This window comes from Nerophis ophidion, linkage group LG23 (genome assembly GCF_033978795.1).
Source record: "Nerophis ophidion isolate RoL-2023_Sa linkage group LG23, RoL_Noph_v1.0, whole genome shotgun sequence".
Lineage (NCBI taxonomy): Eukaryota > Metazoa > Chordata > Actinopteri > Syngnathiformes > Syngnathidae > Nerophis > Nerophis ophidion.
This window is the reverse complement of record NC_084633.1, coordinates 26,442,653-26,466,391: the sequence shown is the minus strand read 5'-3', so window position 1 is coordinate 26,466,391 and position 23,739 is coordinate 26,442,653. Positions and strand designations below refer to the sequence as shown.

The 23,739-nt window shown below is 41.9% G+C and overlaps 1 protein-coding gene across 2 annotated transcripts in view; it reads left to right on the top strand.

Moving 5' to 3' along the window:
- Nucleotides 1–5,733: 5,733 nt before the first annotated feature.
- The window catches only part of mcoln1b (mucolipin TRP cation channel 1b), a 68,555-nt gene continuing 50,549 nt past the window's right edge, over nucleotides 5,734–23,739 (top strand). The window contains exon 1 of one of the 2 annotated variants that reach the window (XM_061885413.1): nucleotides 5,734–6,052. In XM_061885413.1, coding sequence (XP_061741397.1) covers nucleotides 6,016–6,052 — 37 coding nt within the window. In that variant the 5' untranslated portion in view covers nucleotides 5,734–6,015. The remainder of the gene's footprint in view (nucleotides 6,053–23,739) is intronic. The other variant, XM_061885411.1, reaches the window with a different exon arrangement.

The following is a 23,739-nucleotide window of genomic DNA, read 5'->3' as shown; positions in this document are numbered from 1 at the left end:
TATTCCTGTTTTAGCTTTATTCATCCATCACTCTATTCCATTCATCTGGTAGAAGTGGTAATTATTGATTTAGTCATCATTATCTACACCAGGGGTGTCCAAACTTTTCCACTGAGGGCCACACACTGAGACAGCAAAGCATGCAGAGGCCATTTTCATATTTTTTATTTTTCAAAGCCAATACTATATATATATATATATATATATATATATATATATATATATATATATATATATATATATATATATATATATATATATATATATATATATATATACACACACACACACACACACACACACACATGTATATGTATATGTATTTTTTTTACCCTTTAGGGCTCGTTTCAAGTTTGGTCCCATGGACCGGGAAGGGTCTCAGTCACTGATTTTTTTTAAAGATAAGTAATTTATTATTATCATTCATTTTAATTCAACACTTAAATCTCGAGATCAACTTCAGATGTACCTGTCGATATAGTTTTAAATTGTTTATGCTTATTGCCAGGCTTCACGGTGGCAGAGGGGTTAGTGCGTCTGCCTCACAATACGAAGGTCCTGCAGTCCTGGGTTCAAATCCAGGCTCGGGATCTTTCTGTGTGGAGTTCGCATGTTCTCCCCGTGAATGCGGGGGTTCCCTCCGGGTACTCCGGCTTCCTCCCACTTCCAAAGACATGCACCTGGGGATAGGTTGATTGGCAACACTAAATTGGCCCTAGTGTGTGAATGTGAGTGTGAATGTTGTCTGTCTATCTGTGTTGGCCTTGCGATGAGGTTGCGACTTGTCCAGGGTGTACCCCACCTTCCGCCCGATTGTAGCTGAGATAGGCGCCAGCGCCCCCCACGACCCCGAAAGGGAATAAGCGGTAGAAAATGGATGTTATACAATTTAATACATCAGAAACTGATGACATAGTGCTGTATTTTACTTCTTTGTCTCTTTTTTTTAACCAAAAATGCTTTGCTCTGATTAGGGCAGGGGTCGGGAACCTTTTTGGCTGAGAGAGCCATGAAAGCCAAATATTTCTAAACGTATTTCCGTGAGAGCCATATAATATTTTTTAACACTGAATACAATTAAATGCGGGCATTTTTAAGTAACACCAACACTTTTAGAGTATAATAAGTCTCTTATTCTTTTTAATAACATTGTTATTCTAAAGCAGGGGTCGGCAACACGCGGCTCTAGCCACCCTAGTGGCTCTCTGGAGCTTTTTCAAAAATATATGAAAAATGGAAATGAAGGGAAAAAACAAATTTTTCGTTTCAATTTGGTTTCTGTATAATAATAATGGATTAGATTTATATCGCGCTTTTCTATTGTTATATACTCAAAGCGCTCACAGAGAAGTGGGAACCCATCATTCATTCACACCTGGTGGTGGTAAGCTACATCAGTAGCCACAGCTGCCATGGGGTAGACTTGACGGAAGCATGGCTGCCAGTTTGCGCCTACGGCCCCTCCGACCACCACCAATCATTCATTCATCATTCATTCAACGGTTTCTGTAGGAGGACAAACATGACACAAACCTCCCTAATTGTTATAAAGCATAATGTTTTTTCTAAACATGTTTCACTGATTCGAGTATTTGGCGAGCGCCGTTTTGTCCTAATTTTGGCGGTCCTTGAACTCACCCTAGTTTGTTTACATGCATAACTTTCTCAGACGTGATTTATGCCACTTCTTTTTCTGTCTCATTTTGTCCACCAAACTTATAAAGTTGTGCATGAATGCACAAAGGTGAGTTTTGTTGATGTTATTGACTTATGTGGAGTGCTAATCAGACATATTTGGTCACTGCATGACTGCAACTTAATCGATGCTAACATGCTATTTAGACTAGCTGTATGTACATATTGCATCATTATGCCTCATTTGTAGTTGTATTTGAGCTCATTTAGTTTCCTTTAAATCCTCATCATTCAATTTATATCTCATGACACACTGTCTGTATGTATTATGGCTTTTAATTTTTGGCGGCTTCAGACAGATTTGTTTTTGTATTTTTGGTCCAATATGGCTCTTTCAACATTTTGGGTTGCCGACCCCTGTTCTAAAGCCAACCAATAATAAATATGATATTTCTTACCATTAATGCAACTTGTTGAACAGGTGCGATAGAAAACAGATGGTTGGATTAAAATACATGAGAATGTTTTATAATTTTTTAAGTTATTTTTAACACTGTGATTTCCAGCGGAATTATTCATTACTTATCGTGTTAAGCAATGTCAGCTAAGATTTATCTGAGAGCCAGATGCAGTCATCAAAAGAGCCACATCTGGCTCTAGAGCCATAGGTTCCCTACCCCTGGATTAGGGGGTACTGGAATTAAAAAAAAATTCACAGGGGGTACGTCACTGAAAAAAGGTTGAGAACCACTGGTTTAGTCAGTAGTTCTGTTGTGGATGTACACTGTATGGTGATGAATCCAATGAACATTTGATTTGATTAGACATTAAATTTGCAAAATGGGGTTGCGCATTTTGCAAATTGCGCACCCTATGTGCTTACAACAATGCTATGGAACATTAAACTAGCTAATCGTGGACTAGCTTAATGCTACAACGTGCGCAGCATTTAGCATGGAAAAGTCCGGTTTGTACAACAATTTAACAACCATATTTACCCCGTACTTTATCAACAAGTCACAGACAATGTGCATTCTTATGAGCGACAACTTAAACGTTTATAAAACAACAAAAGAATCGAGAGATATCGTGCGACCCGGGCTAGCTATAGCTAGCAAGTTCCTTTGTTTCCGTAGCATCAAAATATACAGCAAAGAAACTAACTTAACTTTAACTACCATAGCCATTTCGGCAAAATATGTTATAACATATTACTATTCCATTTGAAATAAAATAGCCTTTTTTTACAGAATAAAACGTTTTACTTAGTCTTTAAGTAAAACTAAACAACGTCATGGCAATCATACATAAATGATGTTGGAAACACAAAAGCGCCGATATTTACTGTGAATGTATAGCGTGAGATATTACTTACATTCGAGCAAGTCCGTCGAAGTTCGCTCGTCTGCAGAAAGTGAATTTGAAATGACCGCGAAGTCATGCGCGTACACATTAGGCGCGCGCCCACGTCGATGGAAGAGACATCCGCTTTGTATCCGGGTGGGTGGGCCGATCCTGTGGGTGGCGCGAAATAGGTAGGAGGGGGCCCAAACCAATGTGACAGTTACGCGGGATGTGTGTACTGAAGGCGGACCCGTATAGGAGTATCTTGCTGTGTGGGTATTGTGTTGCTAGTGTTTTAGTGAGATTAAATAGTACCTGAAAGTTGGAGGGGTGTGGCCACGGGTGTGTTGACGCCAGAGTCTCCGAGGGAAGTCACTGCAGATGCAGCAGGACGGAACCTCCGCTGATGTCTCCGGTAAGAGGCGACTTATTACCACAATTTTCTCACCGAAAACTGCCAGTTGACATGTAGTCGTCGCTTGACCGCTCTGATCCATAGTAAAGCTTCATCTTCGGGAATTTTAAACAAGGAAACACCGGCTGTGTTTTTGTGGCTAAAGGCTAAAAGCCTCCCCCCTCCACCTTTCTACTTTGACTTGAACAAATTGCAAAAGATTCAGCAACACAGATGTCTAGAAAACTCTGTAATTATGCGATTAAACAGGACTACTTATAGCTTGAACGGGCTCAGTGGCGTCGGCAGACAGATTTCACTGAGGCACATGCCCCAGTGTTGATCTGCAGTGCCCCAGTAAAAATTTCACCAATAAAAAAAAAAAACGCTTCTGAGTTTTAAGTCTACATAACATAGACAACAGCGCACATACATACCAAGTCTGGTAATTGGTTGCTACTGTATCGTAACAATGAGCACATGGCTAATTAATATGCAAATTTATTCACATGTGGATCGAGACTTCAGTTGAGAGAGAGAGAGATGGGATGATAATCACTGCTGAGGTAGGTAACGTTAGCCAACAACAATTTGTTAATTATATTATTTTGATTTTGATTTTGATTTGATTCAAACCGTAACTCCTAGATGGATATCAGAAAGTTATTCGCCCGCAGCAGGGAAGAAGCAGTGAGGAATGAGAGATGTAAGTGAAGTCCTAGCTAGCTAGGCAACATCATTGTCTTAAGTTGATGCTAAGTTAGCAAACGTTATTCCTTGTATCAAGACAAACATATTCATTTGCTGTACGAGCTGTCGGGGGAATTTCCAATGAACATGAAACATAATGTTGGTTATTGTCTGCTGGTTCTGCATCAATGATGATTTGGAGTAAGCATGTGTGAGTTGAGTGCTTCTCAAATGGTTTATCTTCAGGAAGAAAAACATTTTTCCATATCATCAAGTCGTGAGCCATATTTTTAAATCATTCAAGTTTATTTCACAGAAAAATAGCACAGTAGACTTGTCTTGTTAATCGGTGTGACTTTGACTAAAATAATCTTGTTTTGTCACCAGAAAAATGGCTACAGCTAAAGCATCTGGTTTTGTTTCCAGAAAAAATAGTAACATTTCTGTATTTGTTTTCAGAAAGATGGCTGAAAATATCGGGTTTTGTTGCCCCATTTAGATTTTTTAAAAATATATTGCCATGTCTGTCCTGAGTCCTCCTCCAACTTGTTAGTGGGTTTGCCTTTTGCTAAAATACTCACTAATAGTCACTAGAAAAATGGCTAAAAATATTTGGTTTTGTTGCCACAATTTGATTTTTTTCCTCCCTAAATTTTTTTTTCATGCACACATCTGACTGCGACTCACTGAAAATGACACACAATCCACTTTTATGTCACGACCCAGCAGTTGGGAACCACCGGTCAACTGTATAACAGTTACTGTAATATTTCCATGTCTGACCAGAGTGATTGACCACCTTGCAAAAATGAAAAGGAGACGTTACAGTTTACTTCTCAGAAAATGATTCCCTGAACAGACACACAACAGTTGTTAATTTATTTTACTACTGTGGCTTTATTGTTTTGTGTATATTTTATAGTTTTGTTTTTCTGAAATAGGATTAGCCACATTGCCATAAATGGTAATTAAATAATATAAAAGAACCCAGAGATGTAGGGGTGCTTTATTTTTTGTTTTACTTTTGTAGATGTTAAATTTGCAGATGATTACTGCAATAAATATTTCAAAAAGATTCATTGCTCTTCATTTTTGCTTTTACCAGTAGCAGTTTAGAAGTCTGGAGTAAAAAAGTGCACAAATAGGTCAAATGCATTAGTTTATTTCACGTGGTTAATCAAAGATCCATACAACATAATCTAATATGATTTCATAGTTTAAAGCACTATTTATGTATTTTTTATGATAAATAAGTGCTAAAAATGTTTTTGCTTGAGCGCTTTGCACGCTCACATGAATTATTTGTGCCCCAGTACAGTATTAGGTCTAGTGACGCCCCTGATCGGGCTGGAAAATAATGTCCGCTACAACCGGTGACGTCAAACGCAGGCGTCATCATACCGCAACGTTTTCAACACGACACTTTGCGGGAAATTTAAAATTGCAATTTAGTAAACTAAAAAGGCCGTATTGGCATGTGTCGCAATGTTAATATTTTATCATTGATATGTAAACTATCAGACTGTGTGGTCGGTAGTAGTGGGTTTCAGTAGGCCTTTAAGTCAAAAAATATTCCCACTAAAGAATTAAGTTGCAAAATTATAAGAATAAAACAATGTTTATTACTCATGTATTTTAAATGAGTGCAATTATTATAAAGAAATCTTGAATGTTATTCTTTCCGTGCAGGCAGATTCACAGTTTCCGTGATGTCATTGGTCGTTGTCATTGACAGAAGTCACGTGGTTTCATGACGTGATATCCCGGAAGCTGTGATTTGTTTTTTAACCGTATTTATTGTCGGCTCAGCGCGACGCCGAGTCGCACACATGTATGTCGGTGAGCCGCCATAAGTATGGATATGATAAACATTTTCCTACGTCCCGGCGTGCATCGTGAGGTATTTACCTGCCTTTTGACGCCATTGTGAGCGTCCACCCCGAACCATCACCATGGCATCTTCGAGGTGCATTCAGGACCTCGCCACAGGTTTGTCAAAACAACATTTTCTTCTCTGCTGTCTTTCAATAGGGAGCTTCTGTGATTCACCCCCCCCCCCCCCCCACCACCACCATTATTTTGCTATTAGCATTAAACATGCATTTCTATTGTATACTGTAAATAATCGTTGATTATTGAACGAGTTATGAGATGAAACTAGTTATTTTGTTGTGATTTTGGGTTGGATGTATTTTGCAATTGTATCAAAATTCAAGATGGGTTCGTGTTGTAAAATATCATTCAAACTTAATCCATTGAATAATAAATGTGTTTTTGTACCAAAAAAGGGTACAAACATGGTTTGTTAAAGGAAAAATGTGTGTGTGTGTATGTATATATGTATATGTATATATATATATATATATATCCATCCATCCATCCATTGTCTACAGCTTATATATATATATATATATATATATATCCATCCATCCATCCATCCATTGTCTACCCCCTATTAGGCTTCACGGTGTACATATACATGCATATATGTATATATATATATATATGTATGTATATATATATATATATATATATATACACCATCCATCCATCCATCCATCATCTTCCGCTTATCCGAGGTCGGGTCGCGGGGGCAACAGCCTAAGCAGGGAAACCCAGACTTCCCTCTCCCCAGCCACTTCGTCTAGCTCTTCCCGGGGGATCCCGAGGCGTTCCCAGGCCAGCCGGGAGACATAGTCTTCCCAACGTGTCCTGGGTCTTCCCCGTGGCCTCCTACCGGTTGGACGTGCCCTAAACACCTTCCTAGGGAGGCGTTCGGATGGCATCCTGACCAGATGCCCGAACCACCTCATCTGGCTCCTCTCGATGTGGAGGAGCAGCGGCTTTACTTTGAGTTCCTCCCGGATGGCAGAGCTTCTCACCCTATCTTTAAGGGAGAGCCCCGCCACACTGCGGAGGAAACTCATTTCGGCCGCTTGTACCCGTGATCTTATCCTTTCGGTCATGACCCAAAGCTCATGACCATAGGTGAGGATGGGAACGTAGATCGACCGGTAAATTGAGAGCTTTGCCTTCCGGCTCAGCTCCTTCTTCACCACAACGGATCGGTACAACGTCCGCATTACTGAAGACGCCGCACCGATCCGCCTGTCGATCTCACGATCCACTCTTCCCTCACTCGTGAACAAGACTCCTAGGTACTTGAACTCCTCCACTTGGGGCAGGGTCTCCTCCCCAACCCGGAGATGGCACTCCACCCTTTTCCGGGCGAGAACCATGGACTCGGACTTGGAGGTGCTGATTCTCATTCCGGTCGCTTCACACTCGGCTGCGAACCGATCCAGCGAGAGCTGAAGATCCCGGTCAGATGAAGCCATCAGGACCACATCATCTGCAAAAAGCAGAGACCTAATCCTGCGGTCACCAAACCGGAACCCCTCAACGCCTTGACTGCGCCTAGAAATTCTGTCCATAAAAGTTATGAACAGAATCGGTGACAAAGGACAGCCTTGGCGGAGTCCAACCCTCACTGGAAATGTGTTCGACTTACGGCAATGCGAACCAAGCTCTGGCACTGATCGTACAGGGAGCGGACCGCCACAATAAGACAGTCCGATACCCCATACTCTCTGAGCACTCCCCACAGGACTTCCCGAGGGACACGGTCGAATGCCTTCTCCAAGTCCACAAAGCACATGTAGACTGGTTGGGCAAACTCCCATGCACCCTCAAGAACCCTGCCGAGAGTATAGAGCTGGTCCACAGTTCCACGACCAGGACGAAAACCACACTGTTCCTCCTGAATCCGAGGTTCGACTATCCGACGTAGCCTCCTCTCCAGTACACCTGAATAAACCTTACCGGGAAGGCTGAGGAGTGTGATCCCACGATAGTTGGAACACACCCTCCGGTCCCCCTTCTTAAAGAGAGGAACCACCACCCCGGTCTGCCAATCCAGAGGTACCGCCCCCGATGTCCACGCGATGCTGCAAAGTCTTGTCAACCAAGACAGCCCCACAGCATCCAGAGCCTTAAGGAACTCCGGGCGGATCTCGTCCACCCCTGGGGCCTTGCCACCGAGGAGCTTTTTAACTACCTCAGCGACCTCAGCCCCAGAAATAGGAAAGTCCACCACAGATTCCCCAGGCACTGCTTCCTCATAGGAAGACGTTTTGGTGGGATTGAGGAGGTCTTCGAAGTATTCCTTCCACCTATCCACAACATCCGCAGTCGAGGTCAGCAGAACACCATCCGCACCATACACGGTGTTGATAGTGCACTGCTTCCCCTTCCTGAGGCGGCGGACGGTGGTCCAGAATCGCTTCGAAGCCGTCCGGAAGTCGTTTTCCATGGCTTCCCCGAACTCTTCCCATGTCCGAGTTTTTGCCTCCGCGACCGCTGAAGCTGCACACCGCTTGGCCTGTCGGTACCTGTCCACTGCCTCCGGAGTCCTATGAGCCAAAAGGACCCGATAGGACTCCTTCTTCAGCTTGACGGCATCCCTCACCGCCGGTGTCCACCAAGGGGTTTTAGGATTGCCGCCCCGACAGGCACCAACTACCTTGCGGCCACAGCTCCGATCTGCCGCCTCGACAATAGAGGTGCGGAACATGGTCCACTCGGACTCAATGTCCAGCACCTCCCTCGTGACATGTTCAAAGTTCTTCCGGAGGTGGGAATTGAAACTTTGTCTGACAGGAGACTCTGCCAGACGTTCCCAGCAGACCCTCACAATGCGTTTGGGCCTCCCAGGTCTGTCCGGCATCCTCCCCCACCATCGCAGCCAACTCACCACCAGGTGGTGATCGGTAGAAAGCTCCGCCCCCCTCTTCACCCGAGTGTCCAAAACATGAGGCCGCAAATCCGATGACACAACTACAAAGTCGATCATGGAACTGCGGCCTAGGGTGTCCTGGTGCCAAGTGCACATATGGACACCCTTATGTTTGAACATGGTGTTTGTTATGGACAAACTGTGACGAGCACAAAAGTCCAATAACAAAACACCACTCGGGTTCAGATCCGGGCGGCCATTCTTCCCAATCACGCCTCTCCAGGTTTCACTGTCGTTGCCAACGTGAGCGTTGAAGTCCCCCAGTAGGACAAGGGAATCACCCGGGGGAGCACTTTCCAGTACTCCCTCGAGTGTTCCCAAAAAGGGTGGGTACTCTGAACTGCTGTTTGGTGCGTAAGCACAAACAACAGTCAGGACCCGTCCCCCCACCCGAAGGCGGAGGGAGGCTACCCTTTCGTCCACCGGGTTAAACTCCAACGTACAGGCTTTGAACCGGGGGGAAACAAGAATTGCCACCCCAGCCCGTCGCCTCTCACTGCCGGCAACGCCAGAGTGGAAGAGGGTCCAGTCCCTCTCGAGAGAAGTGGTTCCAGAGCCCTTGCTGTGCGTCGAAGTGAGTCCGACTATATCCAGCCGGAATTTCTCGACTTCGCGCACTAGCTCAGGCTCTTTCCCCCCCAGTGATGTGACGTTCCACGTCCCAAGAGCTAGCTTCTGTAGCCGAGGATCGGACCGCCAAGTGCCCTGCCTTCGGCTGTCACCCAGCTCACAATGCACCCGACCTCTATGGCCCCTGCTATGGGTGGTGAGCCCATTGGAGGGGTGACCCACGTTGCCTCTTCGGGCTGTGCCCGGCCGGGCCCCATGGGAACAGGTCCGGCCACCAGGCGCTCGCCATCGTGCCCCACCTCCGGGCCTGGCTCCAGAGGGGGGCCCCGGTGACCCGCGTCCGGGCGAGGGAAATCTGGGTCCATGGTTTTTCATCTTCATAAAGGTCTTCGAGCTGCTCTTTGTCTGATCCCTCACCTAGAACCTGTTTGCCTTGGGAGACCCTACCAGGGGGCTTTATGCCCCCGGACAACATAGCTCCTAGGATCATTGGGACACGCAAACTCCTCTACCACGATAAGGTTGCAGCTCAGAGAGGAGATATATACATACACATATATATACAAATGTATATATATACACATTTGTATATATATGTGTATGTATATATATATATATATATATTTTTTTATATATTTGTGTTTATATGTATATAAAGTCATGGTCAAAAGTTTACATACACTTGTAAAGAACATAATGTCATGGCTGTCTATAGTTTCCAATAATTTCTACAACTCTTGTTTTTTTGTGATAGAGTGATTGGAGCACATACTTGTTGGTCACAATAAAAATTCATGAAGTTTGGTTCTTTTATGAATGTATTATGGATCTACTGGAAATGTGAGCAAACTTGCTGGGTCAAAAGTATACATACAGCAATGTTAATATTTGCTTACGTGTCCCTTGGCAAGTTTCACTGCAATAAGGCGCTTTTGGTAGCCATCTACAAGCTTCTGCTTGAATTTTTGACCACTCCGCTTGACAAAATTGGTGCAGTTCAGCTAAATGTGTTGGTTTTCTGACATGGACTTGTTTCTTTAGCATTGTCCACATGTTCACAATAAGTTTTAGGTCAGACTTTGTGAAGGAAATTCTCAAAACCTTTAATTCTAGCCTGATTCAGCCATTCCTTTACCACTTTTGAGGTGTTTTTGGGGTCGTTGTGCTGTATGAACACCCAACTGAGCCCAAGACCCAACCTCCGGGCTGATGATTTTATGTTGTCCTGAAGAATTTGTAGGTAATCCTCCTTTTTCATTGTCCCATTTACTCTCTGTAAAGCACCAGTTCCCTTGGCAGCAAAACAGGCCCAGAGCATAATACTACCACCACCATGTCTGATGGTAGGAATGGTGTTCCTGGGATTAAAGGCCTCACCTTTTCTCCTCCAAACATATTGCTGGGTATTGTGACCAAACAGCTCAATTTTTGTTTCATCTGACAAAGATAAGACCTTCTGGAGGAAAGTTCTGTGGTCAGATGAAACACAAAAGGAGCTATTTGGCCACAATAACCAGCAATATGTTTGGACTACAAAAGGTGAGGCCTTTAATCCAATCACCCCAAACACACGTCAAAAGTGGTAAAGGAATGGCTAAATCAGGCTACAATGAAAGTTTTAGAATTACCTTCCCAAAGTCCTGACTTAAACATGTGGACAAGGCTGAAGAAACAAGTCCATGTAAGAAAACCAACATATTCAGCTGAACTGCACCAATTTTGTCAAGAGGAGTGGTCAAAAATTCAAGCAGAAGCTTGTAGATGCCTACCAAAACCGCCTTATTGCAGTGAAACTTGCCAAGGGACATGTAACCAAATATTAACATTGCTGTATGTATACTTTTGACCCAGCAGATGGGGTCATATTTTCAGTAGACCCACAATAAATTCATAAAAGAACCAAACTTCATGAATGTTTTTTGTGACAAACAAATATGTGCTCCAATCACTCTATCACAAAAAAATAAGAGTTGTAGAAATGATTGGAAACTCAAGACAGCCATGACATTATGTTCTTTACAAGTGTATGTAAACTTTTGACCACAACTGTGTGTGTGTGTGTGTGTGTGTGTGTGTGTGTGTGTGTGTGTGTGTGTGTGTGTGTGTGTGTGTGTGTGTGTGTGTGTGTGTGTATATATATATATATATATATATATATATATATATATATATATATATGTATGTATGTATGTTTGTGTCTATGTTTACATATTATAATAATGTAATCAATCAATCAATGTTTATTTATATAGCCCCAAATCACAAATGTCTCAAAGGACTGCACAAATCATTACGACTACAACATCCTCGGAAGAACCCACAAAAGGGCAAGGAAAACTCACACCCAGTGGGCAGGGAGAATTCACATTCAGTGGGACGCCAGCGACAATGCTGACTATGAGAAACCTTGGAGAGGACCTCAGATGTGGGCAACCCCCCCCCTCTAGGGGACCGAAAGCAATGGATGTCGAGCGGGTCCAACATGATACTGCGAAAGTTCAATCCACAGTGGCTCCAAGACAGCAGCGAGAGTCCCGTCCACAGGAAACCATCTCGAGCGGATCAGCAGCGTAGAGATGTCCCCAACCGATACAGGCGAGCGGTCCATCCTGGGTCCCAACGAGCGGTCCATCCTGGGTCTCGACTCTGGACAGCCAGTACTTCATCCATGGTCATCGGACCGGACCCCCTCCACAAGGGAGGGGGGGACATAGGAGAAAGAAAAGAAGCGGCAGATCAACTGGTCTAAAAAGGAGGTCTATTTAAAGGCTAGAGTATACAGATGAGTTTTAAGGTGAGACTTAAATGCTTCTACTGAGGTAGCATCTCGAACTGTTACCGGGAGGGCATTCCAGAGTACTGGAGCCCGAACGGAAAACGCTCTATAGCCCGCAGACTTTTTTTGAGCTCTAGGAATCACTAATAAGCCGGAGTCTTTTGAACGCAGATTTCTTGCCGGGACATACGGTACAATACAATCGGCAAGATAGGCTGGAGCTAGACCGTGTAGTATTTTATACGTAAGTAGTAAAACCTTAAAGTCACATCTTAAGTGCACAGGAAGCCAGTGCAGGTGAGCCAGTACTGGCGTAATATGATCAAACTTTCTTGTTCTTGTCAAAAGTCTAGCAGCCGCATTTTGTACCAACTGTAATCTTTTAATGCTAGACATTGGGAGACCCGAAAATAATACGTTACAGTAATCGAGACGAGACGTAACAAACGCATGGATAATGATCTCGGCGTCTTTAGTGGACAAAATGGAGCGAATTTTAGCGATATTACGGAGATGAAAGAAGGCCGTTTTAGTAACGCTTTTAATGTGTGACTCAAAGGAGAGAGTTGGGTCGAAGATAATACCCAGATTTTTTACAGAGTCACCTTGTTTTATTATTTGGTTGTCAAATGTTAAAGTTGTATTATTAAATAGAGGTCGGTGTCTAGCAGGACCGATAATCAGCATTTCCGTTTTTTTGGCATTAAGTTGCAAAAAGTTAGCGGACATCCATTGTTTAATTTCATTAAGACACGCTTCCAACTGACTACAGTCCGGCGTGTTGGTCAGCTTTAGGGGCATGTAAAGTTGGGTGTCATCAGCATAACAGTGAAAGCTAATACCGTATTTGCGTATGACGTCACCTAGCGGCAGCATGTAGATGCTGAAGAGTACAGGGCCAAGGACCGAACCCTGGGGAACTCCACATGTTACCTTAACATAGTCCGAGGTCACACTGTTATAGGAGACGCACTGCATCCTATCAGTAAGATAAGAGTTAAACCATGACAGGGCTGAGTCTGAAATACCAATTCGTATTTTGATACGCTCTAATAAAATATTATGATCGACGGTATCGAAAGCAGCGCTAAGATCGAGGAGCAGCAACATAGATGACGCATCAGAGTCCATCGTTAGCAATAGATCATTAGTCAGTTTTGCGAGGGCTGTCTCAGTCGAGTGATTTGCCCTGAAACCGGATTGAAAGGTTTCACATAGATTGTTAAACGCTAAGTGCTCATTTAGCTGCTCTGCAACAATTTTTTCGAGGATTTTCGAAATAAAGGGAAGGTGAGACACCGGTCGGTAGTTTACCATGAGGTCTGGATCGAGGTTAGGTCTTTTAAGGAGAGGATGAATAACCGCTTTTTTGAATGCAACGGGAACAGTGCCCGAGGAAAGTGATAAGTTTATAATATTTAGCACTGATGGACCTAATAATACAAAAAGCTCCTTGATAAGTTTCCCAGGAAGTGGGTCAAGTAAACATGTTGTTTGTTTTATTCCATTTACACGTTGTAACAATCCTTCTAATGTTATTTCATCAAAACGAGAGAAACTATTTTGGATATTTGCAGTATCCGCTGTATATACACTCGTATCTGTGTTACTATAACCCCGTTGTAGCTGGGACGCATTGTCTTTAATCTCCTTTCTAATAAGTTCATATATATAATTAATCATTAATTATATCTTAATAATAGGAGTATGTGAAAGTTCGACACCTACCTTGTTTACTTCCGTGATGACCTCCTGAATGTTTTGTAAACAATCAGAAATATCAAGCAGTTCAAATGTAGCAAACATGGATACTTGTGGAGGCAGTGTTTTGTATGTTCCCATCATGTCTTGCAATGGATTTAAATGGGTTTAATTTTGAATTTGTTATAGTAATGGGACATTTTTTAAAGATAATATCCAAAAAGTTCAATGCGTACGATGTGTTATGTGTGACCATGTGTGTTAACATTCTGGTTGATTTTTTTTTTTCTGCACCATTACTAGGAAAGGTTCTTTGGATTGGGTCGTATAGATAAATGATGCGCTTGTAATGTTGAAAAGTACACAGAATGGTCTCTGATCTGAGGTTCATGCATTGTCCACAAGATGGCAACAATTTGCCACCTGTCAGACCCCTGGGTATTTAAATGTGGTATGTAAATACCCTGCACGGCCAGGTTGAAATTGAATTCGTCTCACAGGCCCAATTCAAAATTTCCAACAATTTCATTTGGACACACTTGATCTACACAATGTTTAAACGATTTTTTTGTTGTCTGTTTTTACTTACAATTGTAATAACTAAAGAAGAAAAACTACCATATTTTCTGGTTTAAATAAGCTGCACCCACTAAATTTTGGAAGAAAAAATATTTTTCATATATTAGATGCACCGGACTATAAGCATCCATCCATCCATCCATTTTCTACCGCTTACTCCCTTTCGGGGTCGCGGGGGGCGCTGGCGCCTATCTCAGCTACAATCGGGCGGAAGGCGGGGTACACCCTGGACAAGTCGCCACCTCATCGCAGGGCCAACACAGATAGACAGACAACACTCACACTCACATTCACACACTAGGGCCAATTTAGTGTTGCCAATCAACCTATCCCCAGGTGCATGTCTTTGGAAGTGGGAGGAAGCCGGAGTACCCGGAGGGAACCCACGCATTCACGGGGAGAACATGCAAACTCCACACAGAAAGATCCCGAGCCTGGATTTGAACCCAGGACTGCAGGACCTTCGTATTGTGAGGCAGACGCACTAACCCCTCTGCCACCGTGAAGCCCCGGACTATAAGCAAAATATATAATTGTTTTGAAATGAGTTATTTACACAGAGTATATTCTGTAAATCTTTATTTACATACCTTAAATGTTTTCAAACAATGTCTTTAACACGGCAGTAAAACGGCTGATCAAACAAAACACAAGTCACGGTCATAGAACCGATAGCTGCGTAAGCTAGCTCTCAAATCAGCTTAACAGAGTCCATAACGCCACGGTGACGTTTTGGTGAAATTGTGAAACTGTACCAATACAAAAAGAATGCCATTGTAAGTTAATGATACTAACACAGTCACTCGTAAGTATGAATAGTTTTAGTTGTATTGTTAAACTAACAAACTTTGCTCGGTGTGATGAATGAAGAATCCGTCCGAGTAGAACATGCTATGGACGGCTAGAAGACCGAACGTCACTTCTACTTCCGGATCGTACCTGGATCTAAAGAAAAGAGCAATGCAGCACCTGCAGTGAAAAAATTCGTCCAAAAAATGTCGCCATAGCACAAACATTTAGACACCTACCTATTCAGTGTGTTTGCTTGTTTTGTTTTTTTAAACTATTTACATTATGGCCCTCAGTGAAGACAAATCCATAAATTAGCCGCACTGTTTTATAAGCCACAGGGTTCAAAGAGTAGGAAAAAAGTCACGGCTTATAGTTCGGAATTTACGGTAATATCTTCTACTCTTTTAAGGGTACTCTATTACGCAAAAAACAACATTTCTTACCTATTACCTATTTTTGAGAAAAATGTAAAATCAATCCATGAAGGCATCGCGGAGATATTTATAAAACAGTCTTGCCTTCCTTCATACTTCATCCAAACGAGCCGTTTGGAATTGGCACAGCATTTGTCCTTTTTCCCAATGTTGACGTCAGCAAATATGGTAAAGTTTGACTATGAGAGCTTTGCACGAGTCCGCCATTGTAGTCCGACGCTGTAAGCAACAAGCTCCTTCGTTTTCTCAAACCTTTTGTTGTGGGGCAGACTTGCTCATACATGCACATGAGCATGTATGAGCTGTTGCCATTTCTTATACAAAGTAGTATATCGTTTGGTAGATTCGCTGTGGAAGGACTCAAATATACCACATGGATGGCGGGGAAAAGAAGCTGTCGAAGTGGAGGCTCAAAAACCAAACATCATGAAGAGAGGGTCAGAAAGCAGCTTGAAGATGATCTGTAAGACATCATCTATGCAACATTTAGACCAAATAACCACCTTTATATGTTACGTAGAACACAAGGAAGTGTTTGAAATGTAAAAAATAATTTAAATCATTCAGGTTTTGCCCTCAGAGTCATTCTGTGTCTGAATTTGTAAACATTAACACACACACACAAAAAAACAATTTCAGAAAAGGAAAGTATCAACTTAGTCATTTTAGTATTGACCATAAACTGATACTACTGTTGGTATCAACAACACCCATTTATGGATAGATGTCTACTTGTTAATTTCCTGTTATTTGTTGCTTATTTTTTTTGCTTCAATCCAGTTCTGTCTACACTTCTTTAACCTAAACTAAGCACTTATTCGTTGTTGTTGTTTAAAACTAGCTTAGCAGTTAGCTTAGCTATCAGCACGCCTGCTCCTGGCTTGCCCTCCCTGTGTAACAGGTCTACTGCATAATGATACTTAATGAAGGTGATTATTATTAGCTTTTGGTGAGCGTCTCCACACTGTGTATGGACAGCGGAGACTCATAATTAGCTGCTAGTCCAAAAGTTGGCAACCCAAAATGTTGAAAAAGCCATATTGGACCAAAAATCTGTACGAATCTGCAAAAAATTAAAAGCCCAAGGCAACACATGATGTGTCTATATTAGCTATATTAGCCTACTATCAAAGACTGATGCAAATCTTCGTTGAGAGAAATGTTTTATTTTAATTTTTGTTCTACACATTGGAAATAATTTGTAAAAAGGAGGCTTTTCAGAGGGTGAGATAAATATGTGAAATTACTGGCTTATAAAGTTTAAGGAAACGGCAGACTGTCTTCTTCTAATGGAGTTATTACAATCTTTGCAAGCTGGGTAATGTTTGCTGTGGTCTGGAACAACATGGCAAACAAAAGAATGATGACAAATGCAGCCAATATTACATACAGATAATGTGTCATGAGACATGCAAATATAAATTAAATACACAGAGGACATAAGTAAAGGAAATTAAATGAGCTCAAATATACCTACAAACGAAGCATAATGATGCAATACGTACATACAGCTAGCCTCAATAGCATGTTAGCATCGATTAGCTTGCAGTCATGCACTGACCAAATGTGCCTGATAAGCACGCCGGCAAATCATTAAATCAACAAAGTGCACCTTTGTGCATACGCGCACAGCATATAACATTTGGTGGACAAAATGAGACAAAGAAGGAGTGGCATAAAACACACCTTTCTGTGGCAGTATCGGAGAAAGTTGTTAAGTCAAAGGCCTACTGAAATTAGATTTTCTTATTTAAACGGGGATAGCAGGTCCATTCTATGTGTCATACTTGATCATTTCGCGATATTGCCATATTTTTGCTGAAAGGATTTAGTAGAGAACATCCACGATAAAGTTCGCAACTTTTGGTGCTGATAAAAAAGCCTTGCCTTTACCGGAAGTCGCAGACGATGACGTCACAAGTGTGAGGGTTCCTCACATTGTTTTTAACGGGAGCCTCCAGCAGCAAGAGCTATTCGGACCGAGAAAACGTCAATTTCCCCATTAATTTAAGTGAGGATGAAAGATTCGTGTTTGAGGATATTTATAGCAAAGGACTAGAAAACAGAAAGAAAGAAAAAAAGGCGATTGCATTGGGGCTGATTCAAATGTTTTTAGACACATTTACTACGATAATTCTGGGAAATCCGTTATCTTTCTATTGTGTTGCTAGTGTTTTAGTGAGTTTAATAGTACCTGATAGTCGGAGGGGTTCGTCCACGGCTGTCTTGAGGCCAGTGTCTCAGGGGAGTCGACGGCAGCTGTACGGACGGCGCAAGATCAGCTGATCTCTGGTAAGAGGCGACTTTTTACCACAATTTTCTCACCGAAAACTGCTGGTTGACATTTGGTCGGGATCCATGTTCGCTTAAACGCTCTGATCCATAGGAAAGCTTCACCTCCGGGAATTTTAAACAAGGAAACACCGTGTTTTTGTGTGGCTAAAGGCTAAAGCTTCCCAACTCCATCTTTCTACTTTGACTTCTCCATTATTAATTGAACAAATTGCAAAAGATTCAGCAACACAGATGTCCAAAATACTGTGTAATTATGCCGTTAAAGCAGACGACTTTTAGCCGCGAGTGGTGCAGCGCTAATATTTCCTTACAGTCCGTGACGTCACGCGCATGCGTCATCATTCCGCGACGTTTTCAACAATAAACTCCGCGGGAAATTTAAAATTGCAATTAAGTAAACTAAACCGGCCGTATTGGCATGTGTTGCAATGTTAATATTTCATCATTGATATATAAACTATCAGACTGCGTGGTCGGTAGTAGTGGGTTTCAGTAGGCCTTTAAAGTTAAAGTACCAATGATTGTCACACACACACTAGGTGTGGCAAAATTATTCTCTGCATTTGACCCATCACCCTTGATCACCCCCTGGGAGGTGAGGGGAGGGGTGAGCATTTTTGGTGATTTAACCACCCAATTCCAACTCTTGATGCTAAGTGCCAAGCAGGGAGGTAATGGGTCCCATTTTTATAGTGGTATGACTCGGGCTTTGAACAAACTCACAACCTGTCGATCTCAGGGCGGACATTCTAACCACAAGGCCACTGAGCAGTACACACACACAGCAAAGTACGATGAGTTCAAGGATCGTTGAAATTAGTAGGACAAAACGGTGCTTGCCAAATACTCTCATCATAGAAGCATGTAAAACATAAACAGTGGGATTTTTTAACAATTAGGAAGGTTTATGTCATGTTTGTTCTACTACAGAAACCATATTAAAGCAATAAATATAATTTTTTCTTCGTCTTTTTCCATTTTCACACATCTCTGAAAGAGGTCCAGGGAGCCACTAGGGCGGCGCTAAAGAGCCGCGGGCTGCTGACCCCCGTGCTAGTCGCTTGTCAGCCGGGGGATTAAAAATATGGTAGCCAGAGGGGGTCACGGAATGTGATTAAACAACATAAATCGGTAATGGCGATGCTTATTCACGAAAATTGGCCGATCGATCGGCATATTTGTAGTCTTCATTTAATAATAATAACAAACAAAATGTCTTTAAATGATTAAATGAAACTGTCAGACTTGAGGGCCCTGGCCAGGGTTTACATCCGCCCATGGCATTGTGTACCGAGCAAGCGTTGTCAGTGAGATAGCGGAGTTCCTGCAGGCTCAGGCTGAAGTAGAATGTATGGAATGCGATCTATTATTCCCTTTATTGATTTTTCTGCGCTGACAGATTAGATTGTCCGCGGTTCGAAAGTCCATTTCAGCTGATGATGTCACCAAATCTCTCGGTAAACTAAAGACGTTAATATGGACGAGCTTGGATAAAGTAACTGGATTTAGTCGATGCTGAAAGAGCCAGACAGAGAAGATTAAGCACTTACTAACCGATCATTACAATTGACTCTAGGGCAGGTGTGTCCAAAGTGCGGCTTAGAATAAAATAAATGCGTTATGAATTAGCTATATTAGTTGAAATTACACTTTTTTGTTCAGTCATCTGTAACATTAAAGGGGAACATTATCACAATTTCAAAAGGGTTAAAAACAATAAAAATCAGTTCCCAGTGGCTTGTTGTATTTTTAGAATTTTTAAAAAATGTTTACCGGTCACGGAATATCCCTAAAAAAAAGCTTTAAAATGCTTGATTTTCGCTATTTGCGATGCGACTATCCATTTCCCTGTGACGTCATAAAGTGCTGCCAATGTAAACAAACAATGGCGAATAGCACACCAAGATATAGCGACATTAGCTCGGATTCAGACTTGGATTTCAGCGGCTTAAGCGATTCAACAGATCACGCATGTATTGAAACGGATGGTTGGAGTATGAAAGTATTGAAGAAGAAACTGAAGCTATTGAGCGAATAGCTATTAACGCTATTCATAGCCATAGCATGGCCGAATAGATGCGTTAGCATCGCCGGTAAAATTTGCGGACCAAACGACCAGGACTTTCGCATCTCGTGACACTGGAGCAACTTAAATTCGTCGATTGGTAAGTGTTTTTTCCGCATTAAATGTGGGTGGAATGAAACGTAATATAGTTGCAAATGCATCTGCAGGTTATCCATACATCTCTGTGCCATGTCTGCTTTACCACCGCCGGTAAATAGCATGTTAGCATCGATTAGCGTAGCAAGTTGGCATCGATTAGCTGGCAGTCAACATCAACAAAACTCACCTTTGTGATTTCTGTGACTTTATCGTTGCAAATGCATCTGCAGGTTATCCATACATCTCTGTGCCATGTCTGTCATCGCCGGTAAAATGTGGAGACACTTTGGTACATTCAATGGGGGTCTGGTGGCAGACACTTTCGCATCTTCGGGCCAGTGGTGCAACTTGAATCCCTCCCTGTTAGTGTTGTTACACCCTCCGACAACACACCGACGAGGCATGATGTCTCCAAGGTTCCAAAAAATAATCCAAAAAACGGAAAATAACAGAGCTGAGACCCGGTGTTTGTAATGTGTTGAAAATGAAAATGGTGGCTGTATTACCTCGGAGACGTCATGTTCTGACGTCATCACCACATGAGCGATAAACAGAAAGGCATTTAATTCGCCAAAATTCACCCATTTAGAGTTCGGAAATCGATTAAAAAATATATGGTCTTTTTTCTGCACCATCAAGGTATATATTGACGCTTACATAGGTCTGGTGATAATGTTACCCTTTAAGCAAGGATGTTGATGTTTTGTTCAGGTAGCCTAGCACGGGGGTCAGCAACCCCCTGCTCTTTAGCGCCGACCTAGTGGCAAAAATGGCCCAAAACCGTTGGAATGAAGTTTGGCGGCATACCACGGCCACATTTTATAACGTAGGAAACATTTTTGTCGCAATTTATCATCGCTTAAATGTGTAGTATCTATCATTTTACCGTGACTCATTTGGCCAAAGTTCCTAAGAGGAGTTGGTTAAAGTACATCCAATTTTTTCGGAAAAAATAGCCAGAAAAACATCAGAACGAAGTTTGGCGCCATACCACGCCCACATTTTATGGTGTCGTAAAAATTGTCTGCAATTTATCATCGTCTATATGTGTAGCATGTGTAATTTTAACAGCGACTCATTTGACTAAAGTCCCTAGGAGCAGTTCGTTAAAACACGACCCCTTTTTTTCCAAAAAAATGGCCCAAAACCATCGGAACGAAGTTTGCCACCATACCACGGCCAAATTTTATGGTTTTTGGAAAAAATTGTTCGCACTTTATCATCGCTTATATGTGTAGTATCTGTCATTTTAACTGTGAATCATTTGGTCAAAATCCTGAGGAGGAGATTGTTAAAGTACAACCCTTTTATTTTTCCGAAAAAATGGCCCAACCATCGTAACATAGTTTGGCGCCATACCACGCCCACATCTTATGACATAGGAGTTTTTTGTTCACAATTTATCATTGCTTAGATGCGTAGTATCTGTCATTTTACCGCGACTCAATTGGCCAAAGTCCCTAAGAGGAGTTCGTTAAAGTACGACCCCTTTTTTTCCGAAAAAATGGGCAAAAACCATTGGAACTAAATTTTCCGCCATACCATGCCCACATCTTATGGCGTAGGAAAAAAATGTTCGCAATTTTTCATCGCCTACATGTGTAGTATCTGTCATTTTAACCAAGACTCATTTGGCCAAAGTCCCTAGGAGGAGTTTGTTTAAGTACAACCCCTTCTTTTCCCGGAAAAAATTATCCAAAAACGATCATAAAGAAAGTTTTAATCCATACCGCGCCCACATCTTATGGCATAGGAAAAAAATATTTCCAATTTATCATCACTTATATGTGTAGTAGCCGTAATTGTAACCGCAACTCATTTGGTCGGAGTCCCTAGAAGGAGTTCGTTAAAGTACGACCCCTTTTTTTTTTCAGAAAAAAAGGCCAAAAACCATCGGAGCGAAGTTTGGCGCCATATCACGCCCACATATTATGGTGTAGGAAAAAAACTTTCGCAATTTATCATCGCCCATTTGTGTAGTATCTGTCATTGTAACCGTTTGGTCAAAGTCCCTAGGAGGAGTTTGTAAAAGTACGACTGTTTTTTTTTTATTTCAGAAAAAATGGCCAAAAACCTTTAGAACGAAGTTTGGCGCCATACCACAGCCACATGTTATGGCGTAGGAAAAAATAGTTTGCAATGTATCATCGCCTATATGTGTAATATCTGTCATTTTAACCGTCAATCATTTGGTCGACATCCCTAGGAGTAGTTCGTTAAAGTACGACCCCTTTTTTTCCCCCAAAAATGGCCAAAAACCATTGGAACGAAGTTTGGCGCCATACCACGCCCACATTCTATGGCGTAGGAAAAAATTGGTTTGCAATTCATCATCGCCTATATGTGTATTATCTGTCATTTTGACTCTAAATTATTTGATCTAAGTCCCTAGAAGGAGTTTGTTAAAGTATGACCCCCTTTTTTCCGAAAAAATGGGCAAAAACTATCGGAACGAAGTTTGACGTCATACAACGCCCACATCTTATGGCTTAGAAAACATTTGTTCACAATTTATCATTGCCAAATGTGTAGTATCTGTCATTTTAACCAGGACTCATTTGGCCAAAGTCCCTAGGAGGAGTTCGTTAAAGTGCGACCCCTTTTTTTCTGGAAAAAATGTCCAAAAACTATCATAAAGAAAGTTTGGCGCCATACCGTGCCCACATCTTATGGCGTAGGAAAAAATGATTTCCAATGTATCATTATTTATCTGTGTAGTAGCTGTAATTTTAACCACAACTCTTTTGGTCGAAGTCCCTAGAAGGAGTTCGTAACGTACGACCCCTTTTTTTTTTCAGAAAAAAAGGCCAAAAACCATCGGAACGAAGTTTGGCACCATACCACGCCCACATGTTATGGCGTAGGAAAAAACTGTTCGCAATTTATCATCGCCTATTTGTGTAGTATCTGTCATTTTCACCCCGACTCATTTGGTCAAAGTCCACAGGAGGAGCTTGTAAAAGTACGACCGTTTTTTTTTTTCAGAACAAATGGCCAAAAACCATCACAACGAAGTTTGGCGGCATACCACGGCCACATATTATGGCGTAGGAAAAAATAGCTCGCAATGTATCATCGTCTATATGTGTAGTATCTGTAATTTTAATTGTGAATCATTTGGTCGAAGTCCCTAGGAGGAGTTCATTCAAGTACGACCCCTTTTTTTTTTTTCGAAAAAATGGCCAAAAATCATCGGAACGAAGTTTGCCGTCATACCACGCCCACATCTTATGGATTAGAAAAAATAGTTTGCAATTTATCATCGCCTAAATGTGTAGTATCTATCATTTTAACCGCGACTCATTTGGTCGAAGTCCCTAGGAGGAGTTTGTTAAAGTACGAACCCTGGCAGACAAAAAACTGTTCGTTTCAGGTATAGGTACCTTCGACTTTGATGTGTTGATTTGTTTTTGTTTTAAAAGTTGCTCTATAGAGCCAATTTTGAAAATTAATTTTCAGGACCTCCAAAATATAACATTTTTCGTCATACCTAAGTCGGCTGCAAAATATGGGGACTTTTCGTGCCTGTTAAGGGCCTCATAAAAGCCTCCGAAACTACAAAAAAAACCC